The following is an 11,794-nucleotide window of genomic DNA, read 5'->3' as shown; positions in this document are numbered from 1 at the left end:
CTTCTTTCTCTGCATCTCCACAGACGGTTTCCTTTCATCTTTTTTTGTAGTTTTCTCTTTTGCTCCAATGGAGATTTCTCAATCCAAATCAATTCTCCATTTTTCACATGGTATCAGAGCGCAAATCCGCTACGCGCCTCTGATTACCTATATCTTCTCTATCCTTTTTTTTTATTTTTTCGTTTGCCTCTTTTTCATGGAGCTAGGGTTTGTGATTTCGTGAGAATTTTCTGCTGATTGTCTCGGGAGAGTTCTTCAGGCCAGATATGTTGTTGATTCCCGTCGGAGTTCTGCCGCAAAGTGTGTCAGGTTTTTCTCTTCGGCGGTTTCTGTTTTTGTCGATCTACATTTTTTTTGTTTTGTTCTTCTCACTGAAATTGTTGTGCTTTTCACCAATTGATCGGTGATTTATCCGATTCAAAGTTCGTGTTTGGTTCAATATGTTGAAGTATGGAGTTGTATGCTCTGTTTTTTTTCTCAATCTTTTGTTCATTGGATTTGTATGATCCAAGTTTGTATCTCTCCGATTGTATTCGGTTGAGTGTTTTCGTTTTTAGAATATGTTTTCTCAAATTTGTTGTTGAATCTGAATATGTTTTCAGATTTGTTTCTAATTTTCTGATTGTATGTCGGATGTTTGTTTTGTTGTTCACCAATTGTTCGGTTGGATTTGCTTCAAGCCTGGTTCGTGGATGTTCGATATGTGTTTCTGATCTTCATTGAGAAGTCAGTTTGCTAGATTTGTGTTGGTGGTGAGCATTTTTCTTGGCGGATGCTCTTGTGGAGATTATTAGTAGTAAAGTATGTGGCAGCATCTCTCGGTTGATTATGCTGAAAGATATTTCGAGAGAATTGCAGAGAAGAATGTGGTCGTTTGGAATTCGATGATTGGTGCATTTGCAGTGAATGAGCACTGTTACAAGGCAAAGCCGTTCATGGATATGCGTTGAGAAAAGAGTATCTGTCTCATTTAGGGAGACTGCTCTTGTTGATATGTATGAATTCGAAGGAAAGAGAAGCCATGGAAACTTTTAAAGATTTGCAGCTTGAGCCTTATGTATCTGATGAAGATGACATTTGCTTCGACTCTTGCTGCCTATACTGAAATTGCCTTAGCAAAAGAGGTGCTATGTCTTGTTTTGCCAACATGTATGCTGAAGTCGGGAGATGAGAAGATGTGGAATGCGTTAGAAATTTGATGAAGAAACAAGGACTGAAAATAGCCAACATAAGAAAATTGAAAATTGCGGATGTTCTTGTCAAGATGGTAGCAAATTGTTCCCTTCCATCTTGAGGGAGGCTGTGAAAATTGAAAAATTAGATAGGTTTTTTCTCACTTTTATTTGCCTATATAAATGGCCTTTATTGTATTTTGCTTTAATCACTTAGCAAAAATGTAGCCCATTAATCATTTTTCTCCTTCTTTCTCTGCATCTCCACAGACTTTTCCTTTCATCTTTTTTTGTAGTTTTCTCTTTTGCTCCAATGGAGATTTCTCAATCCAAATCAATTCTCCATTTTTCACAAAATGGGTCACTCACCCCTTAAAAGGCCTCATAAGGGGGAGGGTTATCCACACTTATATAGGTGAGCTAGGATCGTTACCAAGTCGATGTGGGACAAGAATTATGAATTTTAACACGCCCCCTCACGTGTGGGCCGGAATGACACATCGGACTTCCATCACGTGGGTAGGCAAGAGAAGAGATAAAGAGATATAATCCATCATCGACTTGGGCCCGCTCTGATACCATATTAGAAATGGGTCACTCACCCCTTAAAAGGCCTCATAAGGGGGAGGGTTATCCACACTTATATAGGTGAGCTAGGATCGTTACCAAGTCGATGTGGGACAAGAATTATGAATTTTAACAGATCAAAGTGAGCTTTTTGTGGATAACATTAAGACTTCGTTTCGTGGAAAAATTAGCAGAATTTTGATACGCATCAAGAGTTTGGAAGCTAGAAGGCTATGAGTTTGTCTTTAATTAATAGAAGACTTATCCTTAAATAGTACTACTGTCTCTGTCCCAACTAAGTTGAGTTAAAACATTTGGGCACGGGCCGACGGGCATGCGGTCATCGACCGGTGAACCACTCAGCGATCGTAGAGATGAACTTAGTGGACTACTAATGGACCGGCGAGTGTCAAGTGTCTCCAATCTTGCGCCTCACCATTTTTATAAATAGCTATCAAAACAAAATAACAAAGTATACAATATAAGCAAAAATCGTAATTAAAAGAATTGCATAAAAGAAAACTAGTCGGTTTTGATTTTGAAGTTGAATTTGAATTTGAATTCTCCAGCCTTCTGTTATTGCCTTAAAGTTGCTTGTGTTGGATGATCTCCAATCGTATTGTAGCGTATTAACCATGAATGATATACATAATGGTCGTTAATGGGGTGGTTTATAAGGCTGGGCTAAGATAACTTCTAATTTTGGCTAGAATGGAATATGTTCAACCAATTGACTGTTGAGAGTTTTAGTTTATTAGATGGATTGCCAATAATTAATATGATTGATATTTATTAGAATAATTAATAGAGCAATAATTTGTTAGTAGGGAGTTTAAGTTTAATATTGTGTATAAATTCTAGAAATAATATAATTAGAATATAGGAATATAATGAAATAAAATAAGCAATATTTTTTATGAAAATGATTCTACTTTTATTTACTAGTTACTTGATTAATTGAGTTGATTTCGTTTGATTTTATTTGGAGCTTAAAAGTTTCGATTAATTGAAAAATAATTCTATTAGTTATTGATCCTCTATTTTAGTTTAATAATTGAAAATTAACATGCTTATGCGGATTTAATTTAGAATAAATAAATGTTCGATAATAAGGTTTATACGAGTAAAAGTTTCCTTCCACCATGCCTAAAAATAGTGGTAATCCAAGTTACAGTTTAAATTTAATTGATCAATAATTTGAAATGTTCTAAATAATCTGAATGAGAGTACTCCTTCCATTCCATCTTTTAGAGTAGATATCACCATTTTGAGATCGACACAAGATTTCATGAGACTCCCCACAAGATTTCATGAGACTCCCTTTGTTCCACTATAAGTATAGCAATTTGCATTCTATTTGGATAGTCCCAACTAAAGTGATGCATATTTATTTTCGCAAAAACCAACACTTTTTATTATTCTTACTTTATTCTTTTTCTATTTTTTATCTCTACTTTATTCTTTCTTTATTTTTTGTTATTTATCTCTCTTAAAAGAGGTATTTGGATCCTCTATGAGATTTGTAAGACGATCACCAAATCAGGTTGCTCGAGCTTTAGATTCTATAACTGATAGCAAGTATTGGTTGAATTGCATTATATTTTTATTCATGATAGTAATTATTTTAGATTTGTTGAATAAAGCGTTACATTTGATGTAAAAAAGAAAATGTGATTTGATGTATTAGTATGATTTACTTTTTCTATAAAAAATGACATATTTTACAAAACAAAAATAAAATGATTCAGTTTAGGCAGTCAACCACAAAACCCCCAACAAAACCCTAGCTTGAATCCAAAATTAAAATTCAATCTCAACAGAGGAATCGAGAGTGAAAATGGGGAGGATTCCACAGGCTTTCAAGAGGGTAGCCGCTCAATCGCCGGTTTCCACTCTCCTCAAGGCTAAAACCTCTTCCGCTTTGCAAGAAGACAAAGCTCCTCCTCATTCGCAGCGGAAGAAGATTTTTTCCCAGAAAAATCCCGTCGCCAAAAATGATTCAGCTGCAAAATCAACACTTCCGTCGCTCTTCTTTGAGTCTGCAAATCTCTCCGACGCCAAATCCCTTTTCAATTCGTTCATTTCCTCCACCACCGACGCCCCTTCCGAGCCCAGCTTCTACAATTCAATCCTACAATCATTCTCCTCCGTTTCATCGCTCCAAGATTCGATCTTTTTCCTCAACCACATGGTGAAGCAGCACCCCCCTTTCTGCCCCAACCGTTTCACCTATCACACACTTCTCAAGCAGGCTTGTTCCTCCGCGGATGAGCCGTCTCTCTCCGCTGTACACAATGTGCTCAACCTCATGACCAACAGCGGCTTCCCGCCCAATCAGGTCTCCACAGATGTTGCCGCGAGGGCCCTCTGCGAATGCGGACGAGAAGAGGACGCTGTCGAGCTCGTTAAGGAGCTCTCGACTAAGAATTCGCTGCCCGACACGTACACTTACAATTTCATGGTGAGACATTTGGTGAAGAAGAGGTCTTTGAGTTCTGCGAATTCGTTTATAACTGATATGAAAGAGTTCGGTATAAATCCGGACCTTGTTACGTATACTATAATGATTGATAATGTGTGCAACACCAAGAATTTGAGGGAGGCGATGAGGTTGTTGAGAGTGTTGAGTGAGGAAGGGTTCAAGCCTGATTGCTATGTGTACAATACGATTATGAAGGGCTATGCTCATTTGAGTCAAGGTGGTGATGTGTTGGGAGTGTATAATAGAATGTTGGACGAGGAGGTTGTGCCGGATCATATTACTTATAACACTTTGATATTTGGATTGTCGAAATCGGGTAGGGTTAAGGATGCTAAGAAGTTCTTGCTAGTGATGACTGAGAAAGGCCATACCCCGGATGCCATTACTTATACTTCGTTGATGAATGGAATGTGCAGAGAAGGAGATGCTTTGGGGGCATTAGCGTGGTTGGGGGAGATGGAACGGAAGGGGTGTAGTCCAAATTCATGTACGTATAACACTTTGCTTCTTGGATTGTGTAAGGGGCGGCAGCTGAATGAAGGAATGAAGGTGTATGAAATGATGAAGAAATGCGATATGAAGCTGGAAACTGGGTCATACGGGACACTCTTAAGAGCATTATGCAGGCAGGGTAGAGTTGGCGAAGCTTATGAGGTTTTTGACTATGCCGTTGAGAGCAAAAGCATACCAGATGTTGCGGCTTATTCGACGTTGGAAAGTACTCTTAAGTGGTTGAAGAAAGCCAGAGAGCAAGGCCTTGCTGTTTGACAAAAGCTGCTGGCTCTTTTTTTCTTTAAAATATTTAGTGTAAGTGGTTATTGTTGGTTAAGTAGTGATAACAATACTTAATGTTCTTTGTCTATTTCAATGAATTTCGTTGGATGTTCCCTTACATTGGCCTTTTCTTAAATATATAGGCAGATTACACCCTTAAGACTCTGTGAATATGGATTTCTCTATTGTATAATATTTCTTGTTGTCATATGTAAGAAGGTCATTGAAGAAATAAGCAGACAGTGTCGTTTATCTGCTCCGCTATCTTAAAGGGCTATAGGTATGTTGGATTCTTTTTTTTCAGAGTTGATTTAGAGGAAGTCTTGTTAGAAGCAATAGATTGTGAAGATCCCACCAGAACTGGAGAGAAGCACCATGCCGAATAATAGTTTGCCATATGTGAGCCATTTGTTCAAAATAGCTTATGTAATAAGGGGCTATTATATCGATGATCGAAGTATCATTTACAATAGGCTTAATCAGTAGGCCTTTTACTTGTGTAAATACTTCAATACATTTATGATTTATCAATGGTTCTTCTAATCCTCATAGATTCAAAGTGCAGCCATTTTTTTACATTTATTTTCTGGGAATGTCTTGTATAAGTGTCTGAGTGAATTGTTCTGGAATGAAAATAATTGGAATAGAGCTAATGTAAAGAACTTGCAATGATCTAAGATATTGTACTTGCCATAAATTGTAAACAGAGCACCATAAAAAATCCTTAGCTACCTCAGAAGCAAAAACTGGGCTTTCAAATTCGTTCATCGATTAACTGTGTCCTATTTGTGTCTTTAGCCATATTTTTCCCACATCTGCCACTTTGAAGCTTATTGTGTGCCTGCAGGGTATATTGCAGCAGATTGATGTTCTGCTGGTTTCAATTCTGTCATCCTTCACTATTCTCTAGCTTTGATGAGCAGTCATGTGGCACTGCAAGTTTAAAAAATGAAGATTGTATAACCTTTTCATTTTGAGGTTGCTTTGGTTGTTGGTAGAGCAGATCAAACAAGGATACAGAACAAATTGGAAAAAATCACTCGCGAATATATCTTAGCCTTAGCATATTTCACAATTTTTTAAGTGTGATTGATTATTTATGATATCACTTATTTTGCAGGTTCGTTCGATATCAACAATATTTAACCTATTTGTAGAAAGGCATGTGATACATGTTCAGAGCAGCTTCTTAAATTATCCGCTATAGTTCAGGTAAACGCCAGCCTAGATGGAAGTATAGTTGTGAATGCATGCTACTGGATTTAAGTGATCTGGTAATTTCCTTTTAGTTGTAATTAGACCTATGCTTTTCGTTGTTGTATATTTTTGCTTTTAGATAGATTAACCTCTAGATAGCTTGTCTAACTTCCTTCTCAAGTTCAACAAATAACTTGGTTTTGCACTGCTGTGTGAAGTCCCCTTTGTCAGACGGATTTGATGTCCAGAAACATCGTCATGATTTCTATTCAGTTGTTATCAGCTTGCGTTGATATGTTTGTCATTTTTTCTCAACTGTGCGACCATGCTACTTTTATTCAAAGGTGAGTTCCATTAGTAAGACAACATAGACCGCCTTGCTTGAAAGACACCAACGCCCTGTTGATGCCAAGTTCTTTAATAAGACCACCAAGAATGAAGTAGACCGAGTGACATGTGCCCAATCGATCAAACGCATTGAGATACTTGCACGGTCTCAATTTCTTGAAGTGATGCATTTTACTTATATATGTTGCATTACGCCATGTATCACCAACTCTCTAGTTTTAGCTTACATTCGTCTTGTCTTCGTCTCTACAGACATTGCTCGTAAGATCACATGCTCGCTGTAGTGGAGTAATAAGCTATGAATTGCTCCATATTGGTTGTAGTGGAGCTGCAGAAATCTCATAGTAGTTGTTTCATGTAAGGTAGCCATGATTTATAAATCAAATTGTCTTGATTCGATTCTTTGTATAGGGGTAAGCTTTCTTTTCTTTTATAAAATTGAAAGAAGTTAAATGCATACAGTTGGATCTTTTCTGACCTTCAAACACATGCCAATGTCTCCTCTGCTCATTAGCAGAGGCTTTTGAGGTTTCTGATTTGAGTTTGTGGTAATGAATGTTTTTGTCCTTAAACAAAAATCTACTTTTATATTTCAATCTTGTTCCCCTTTTTACCTAAGTTTTTGGCTTAAGTCAAATCATATTTTACAAACCACCCTCCGAATCTGTGATTGTTGAAGCTAATAATTAGCAAATCTACCAATTTCCAAGGAATGAGAGAATAGATTAGAATTTAAATCTAATGTCACATATTCTGAGGAGTGAATTAACATATTAATTATATATTAAAATACTAATTGTAGTTAGTGGACAAATTTAAAAGACTTTACTAACCCTCTCTTTGTGTTCGTTTAACTAAATCAGAAATAAGATTCCCTCGCTTCTTAATTTTCAAATTTGAATAAAAGTTATGCATTAATTACACTTCAAAGTTCCAATAAAAAGTAAGTCTTCAAATTACAAATTTTAAACAAAAAATTCAATATGCCAGCAAATTTGCAACGTGTTTATTTCTTTTCATTTTTAGTGGTATCTTAATTTTATTACTATGCATGTGTACTTTATTTTCTATAATACTATTTTCATTTTGGAACATTTTTTTAATTTAAACACACTCAAATATATTTTAAAAGTTAATTAGATTTATAAGCTTAAAAAAATTCAATATGCCAACAAATATGCAACATATTTATTTCTTTGGATTTTTAATATTATCTTAATTTTTGTACTGTATAGATTTATTTTATTTTTTATGATATAATTATTTTTACTATGGAACACTTTTTAAATTTAAACACTCAAATATATTTTAAAATTCAATTAGATTTATATGCTAAAATACTCATAAATCCATTTACAATATCATCAAGTATATATTCTTTTTTGATTTGTAATTTATTTTATCTGTCACTTTTACTTTTTTATTAATATTTTAATTTTATTTTCTAAAACATTTATTTTCTTTAAATACTCAAGACTAATATGAGTACTATTTATGTAACAAACCAAATGATTAGATGGGATTAATTCACTATTTGATCTACTTACTCTGCAACAATATATCTCAAGTCTCAACCATTTTATAAGAACTAGTATTTAATATCAGAGGATTTCTTTTATAGAACTTATGGTTAAATGAGAATAATTCATTATTTGATCTATTTTTATTGATATATTAATTAGAACTTCAAGTAAATTAAATAAATTATTTAATCAAATAAAAATGCCATAAGTCAAAAAGATTGGATAAGAATAAATCATTAGTTGATTTTTGAAATATTACATCTAATTGATATATTTTGCAACATTTAATCTAAATAGATTACTAATTGATTTATATATTTTGCAACATTAAATCTAAATAGAGACTAGTGTCATAAGTATTTTTTTTCTTACAAACTAAATAGTTGGATGGGAATAATTTACAACTTAATCTATTTATTTTTCAAAATTAAAAATCTCAAGCACATTAAACATTATTAGATCAAACATTAATGTTATAAAATTACTTTTACAAACAAACTAGTTACATAAGAATAATTCAATGCATGATTATTTATTTTTGTGATAATAGAACCCAAGTAAATTCAAAAAATATTTAATCAAATAATAATTCGCTATAATTTCTCTATTCAGTCAAAAGGTAGAATGAAAATAATTCAATAGTTGAATTTTCAACATGAAATCCCAAGCACATTAGCAAAACATTTGATCAAATCACTAACTGATCTATCAATTTTGCAACATTAGATCTCAATCAAGACTAACGCCATTAGTATTGCTCTTAATTAACTAATTAATTCATTTATTTTGCAGTATTAAATCTCAAGTAAAAAAAAAATATTTAATCAAACACTAATGTGATCATAGGATCTCTTTTACAGACAAAACTATTTGATGAGAATAATTCGATGTTTGATCTAGACTCAAGTAAATTAAAATATATACTATATATTTAATTAAACAATAATTTCATTAGAATTCTATATTAAATTAAAACTCAAACAATGTAAGATGATAATAAATTATTAGTTGAATTTTGCAATACATTTAAGATTTCATTTGTAGATAAAAAAAAATATTGAATGCAAATAATGTTGCATTTCATTTAATCAATCTTTTTTTTCCTTTATCTATAAGCATAGCTTTGTTATCTTACGTATTCTTGTATATATATATATGTTTCTTTTATATTATACTATATGTTTTACATTTATATTTAATATTTTATCACATTAGATATTATGTTTATGTAAAAAACAAAAATATTAAACAAAAACATAAAAAATATAATAAAGGATATGATAATTAAAATGGGTAAGCATTTCAGTTTATAAATTCTTGTATATATAAGTATGTTTCTTTTTTTTAATTATATACTATGTTTTATATTTGTATTTAATATTTGATCACATTAGATATCATGGGTATCAGTGTATGTAAAAAATAACATAAATATATAGTTTTAATTAGGGATAGAAAAGTAAATATAGTTTCTATTGAACCAGAAATTTAAAAAAAAAAACGGTTTTTTTTAATTGAACTAGTTTATGGTTGTACATAGCTCACTTAGCTTTATTCTATTCTGAGTGCTTCCTTGTCTGCCTAACATAGCATATCGTGCCAACTGCCAACTCATTTTCATTTCATATATAGATCTACTAATATTCTTGCTTTTCAATTTTCACCAAACCCCATATCTAAGTCACCTAGCAATGTTACACATGATTTTTTATTCTCTGCAGTGAACTACAAATTTAGTAACTATGCATTACAAATAGTCCATGAACTATGTAGTAATATCAAACATGACCTTCGTTGTTTAAAAATATTTGTAGAGGGCTCTAATATTTGATGTAATATTGTTGCAAGTCATTTTCTGCTATTTCATGATTTTTTTTGCCCTTTTTTGCATTTTTATGACTCAATGGGTATTTTTGTCCTTTTGCAATTGAGAAAACTACAAATTTAGCCTCTAAATTATACTCCCTCCATCCCACTCTAAGTGAAGCATTTATATTTCAGCACGAGATTTTATTCAGTGTTGTTTAGTTAGTTAAGTGAAGAGAATACATTAAGAGATAGAGAAAAAAATAGAGAGAGTGATATTTTTATTTTTAGAAATATGTCATTTAGAGTGGGAAATCCCAAAAAGGAAAATGGTTCAATTAGAGTGACACAGAGGGAGTATATTAATATCAAATGCGACCCCATTTTTTAAAAATATCTCCATGCGGATCTGACATTTGATGTAATATCATAGGAAATACTTTTCACTATTTCTCTCAATTGCAAGAGTACAAAAATGCCCCTTCAGTATAAAGAACATTAAAAGGGCAAAAAATGCACGAAATAGTTAAAAAAAACTTTAAGTGATATTACATTAAAGATTAGAGTCGTATGGAGATATTTTAAAAGAACGAGAGTTACATTTGATACTACTGTATAATTCATGGACTAAATTTGTAGTTCTCTCTTTTAAATATGGCTACCTCTCCTGTCTATTGCACAAGAGTCTAATTCTTATATTTTAGGATGTCATGTGGTTTACTTTTCGTGGTGTTAGGCATTAATTAAGTTTCAAACCAAAATCCAGAATATGATTTGTTTTCTTAAAATATAAGCATAAGGTGACCGGGTTCAAGGTCGTACAATAATGTTGAAAGTCTTGCAAGTTAAATATCATAAATTAGGACTAGAATTGGTTAAATGAATCCTACTAATGATTGGGGAGGCAGAGAGACCAAAAGAAATTATCGTAATACTCTATGGCTTATTGACATAATTTTCAAATATTAAACATGTCTCTCCTGTTGCCATGACTCCAATCTTATAAAAACATTTAGCAGTGCTGGATTGATTGTGAAAACCCCAACATAGTTTGTACATCAATAATATAAATCCAATCACATGCACAATAATTCATTATTAATTTTACTATAAATACCATTCCACCATTTGAATCTCACCATTAACAACAACAACCCACCATTTTCTAATTCTCAATATCTCCAAAAATGGCATTCTCACAAATCCACACTAGATCCATCAGCCTCCCTTCAAGGCTGCATCCAATCAACTCCACACAATTTGAAGCTCAACTAGACAAGCTCAAATCCACCGTTTCTCTCACCTCATTCGACACCATCATCTCCGGCCTAGTAGGGCTGGCCAACCTCTACAACTCCATTGACACGCAAGCTCCATCATCGCTAGAGGAAACCCTCGAGCGATCGGTCGAGCTGCTAGACTGCTGTGGCTGTATCAAAGAAGTAGCGCAGATGACGAGGGAAAGCGTCCGAGCCCTTCAGTCTGCTCTGCGCAGAAAGGGCTCGGACAACTCCTCTTTAAGAAAAGACGTCGCTTCCTACGTGGCATCACGAAAGAGGATGAGCAAGTGCGTCAAGAAGAGCCTCAAAGCACTCAAGCGTTGGGAGGGTGCATCGGATGTGTGCGGCCTCACCGCCGCGGTTTTTAGGAGCGCCTTGCTCTTCTTCTCCTCGTCTTCGTCTTCTTCTTCGTCGTGGAATCGGGTGGCGAGGCTGGTGTTGAGCAAATCTGAGGCTGTGATTGTGAATGAGGTGGGATGTGTGGATTTGGCTCTTAGTAGTGATGAATTTGACAAGAAGATGGTGCAAAGGAGTTTGCAAAAACTTGAGTCTTGTGTTGATGGAATTGAGGAGGGTTTGGAGAGGATATTTAGGGAGTTGGTGAGAAGTAGGGTTAATCTTCTTAACATTCTCACTAATCATTAG

The 11,794-nt window shown here is 33.9% G+C and overlaps 2 protein-coding genes across 5 annotated transcripts; both read left to right on the top strand.

Moving 5' to 3' along the window:
- The first annotated feature begins 3,496 nt into the window (after positions 1 to 3,496).
- On the top strand, positions 3,497 to 6,997 carry LOC121780321 (pentatricopeptide repeat-containing protein At2g17670-like). 4 transcript variants are annotated; one of them, XR_006045997.1, is made up of 3 exons: positions 3,497 to 5,028; positions 6,116 to 6,207; positions 6,793 to 6,997. XR_006045997.1 is itself a non-coding variant. In XM_042177892.1 (2 exons), exon 1 carries the CDS (start codon positions 3,577 to 3,579, stop codon positions 4,987 to 4,989), a length of 1,413 nt encoding a protein of 470 aa, XP_042033826.1. In that variant the 5' UTR covers positions 3,497 to 3,576; the 3' UTR covers positions 4,990 to 5,028; positions 6,116 to 6,997. The 4 variants fall into 4 exon arrangements, 2 of the variants coding, with proteins under 2 accessions (XP_042033826.1, XP_042033825.1); XR_006045996.1 differs by having other exon boundaries at positions 3,497 to 6,207; XM_042177892.1 differs by having other exon boundaries at positions 6,116 to 6,997.
- A 4,059-nt stretch (positions 6,998 to 11,056) lies between these two features.
- Positions 11,057 to 11,794, top strand: LOC121778993. Its single transcript, XM_042176355.1, has one exon. It carries the CDS (start codon positions 11,057 to 11,059, stop codon positions 11,792 to 11,794), a length of 738 nt encoding a protein of 245 aa, XP_042032289.1.

Source organism: Salvia splendens, chromosome 19 (genome assembly GCF_004379255.2).
Source record: "Salvia splendens isolate huo1 chromosome 19, SspV2, whole genome shotgun sequence".
NCBI lineage: Eukaryota > Viridiplantae > Streptophyta > Magnoliopsida > Lamiales > Lamiaceae > Salvia > Salvia splendens.
Note: the sequence above shows the minus strand (reverse complement) of the source record. Positions and strands in the feature narration are given on the sequence as shown.

Bases quoted from the DNA above. Each gene is read 5' to 3' on its own strand.
- LOC121778993 (XM_042176355.1), top strand. From the start codon at position 11,057: ATGGCATTCTCACAAATCCACACTAGATCCATCAGCCTCCCTTCAAGG.
- LOC121780321 (XM_042177892.1), top strand. From the start codon at position 3,577: ATGGGGAGGATTCCACAGGCTTTCAAGAGGGTAGCCGCTCAATCGCCG.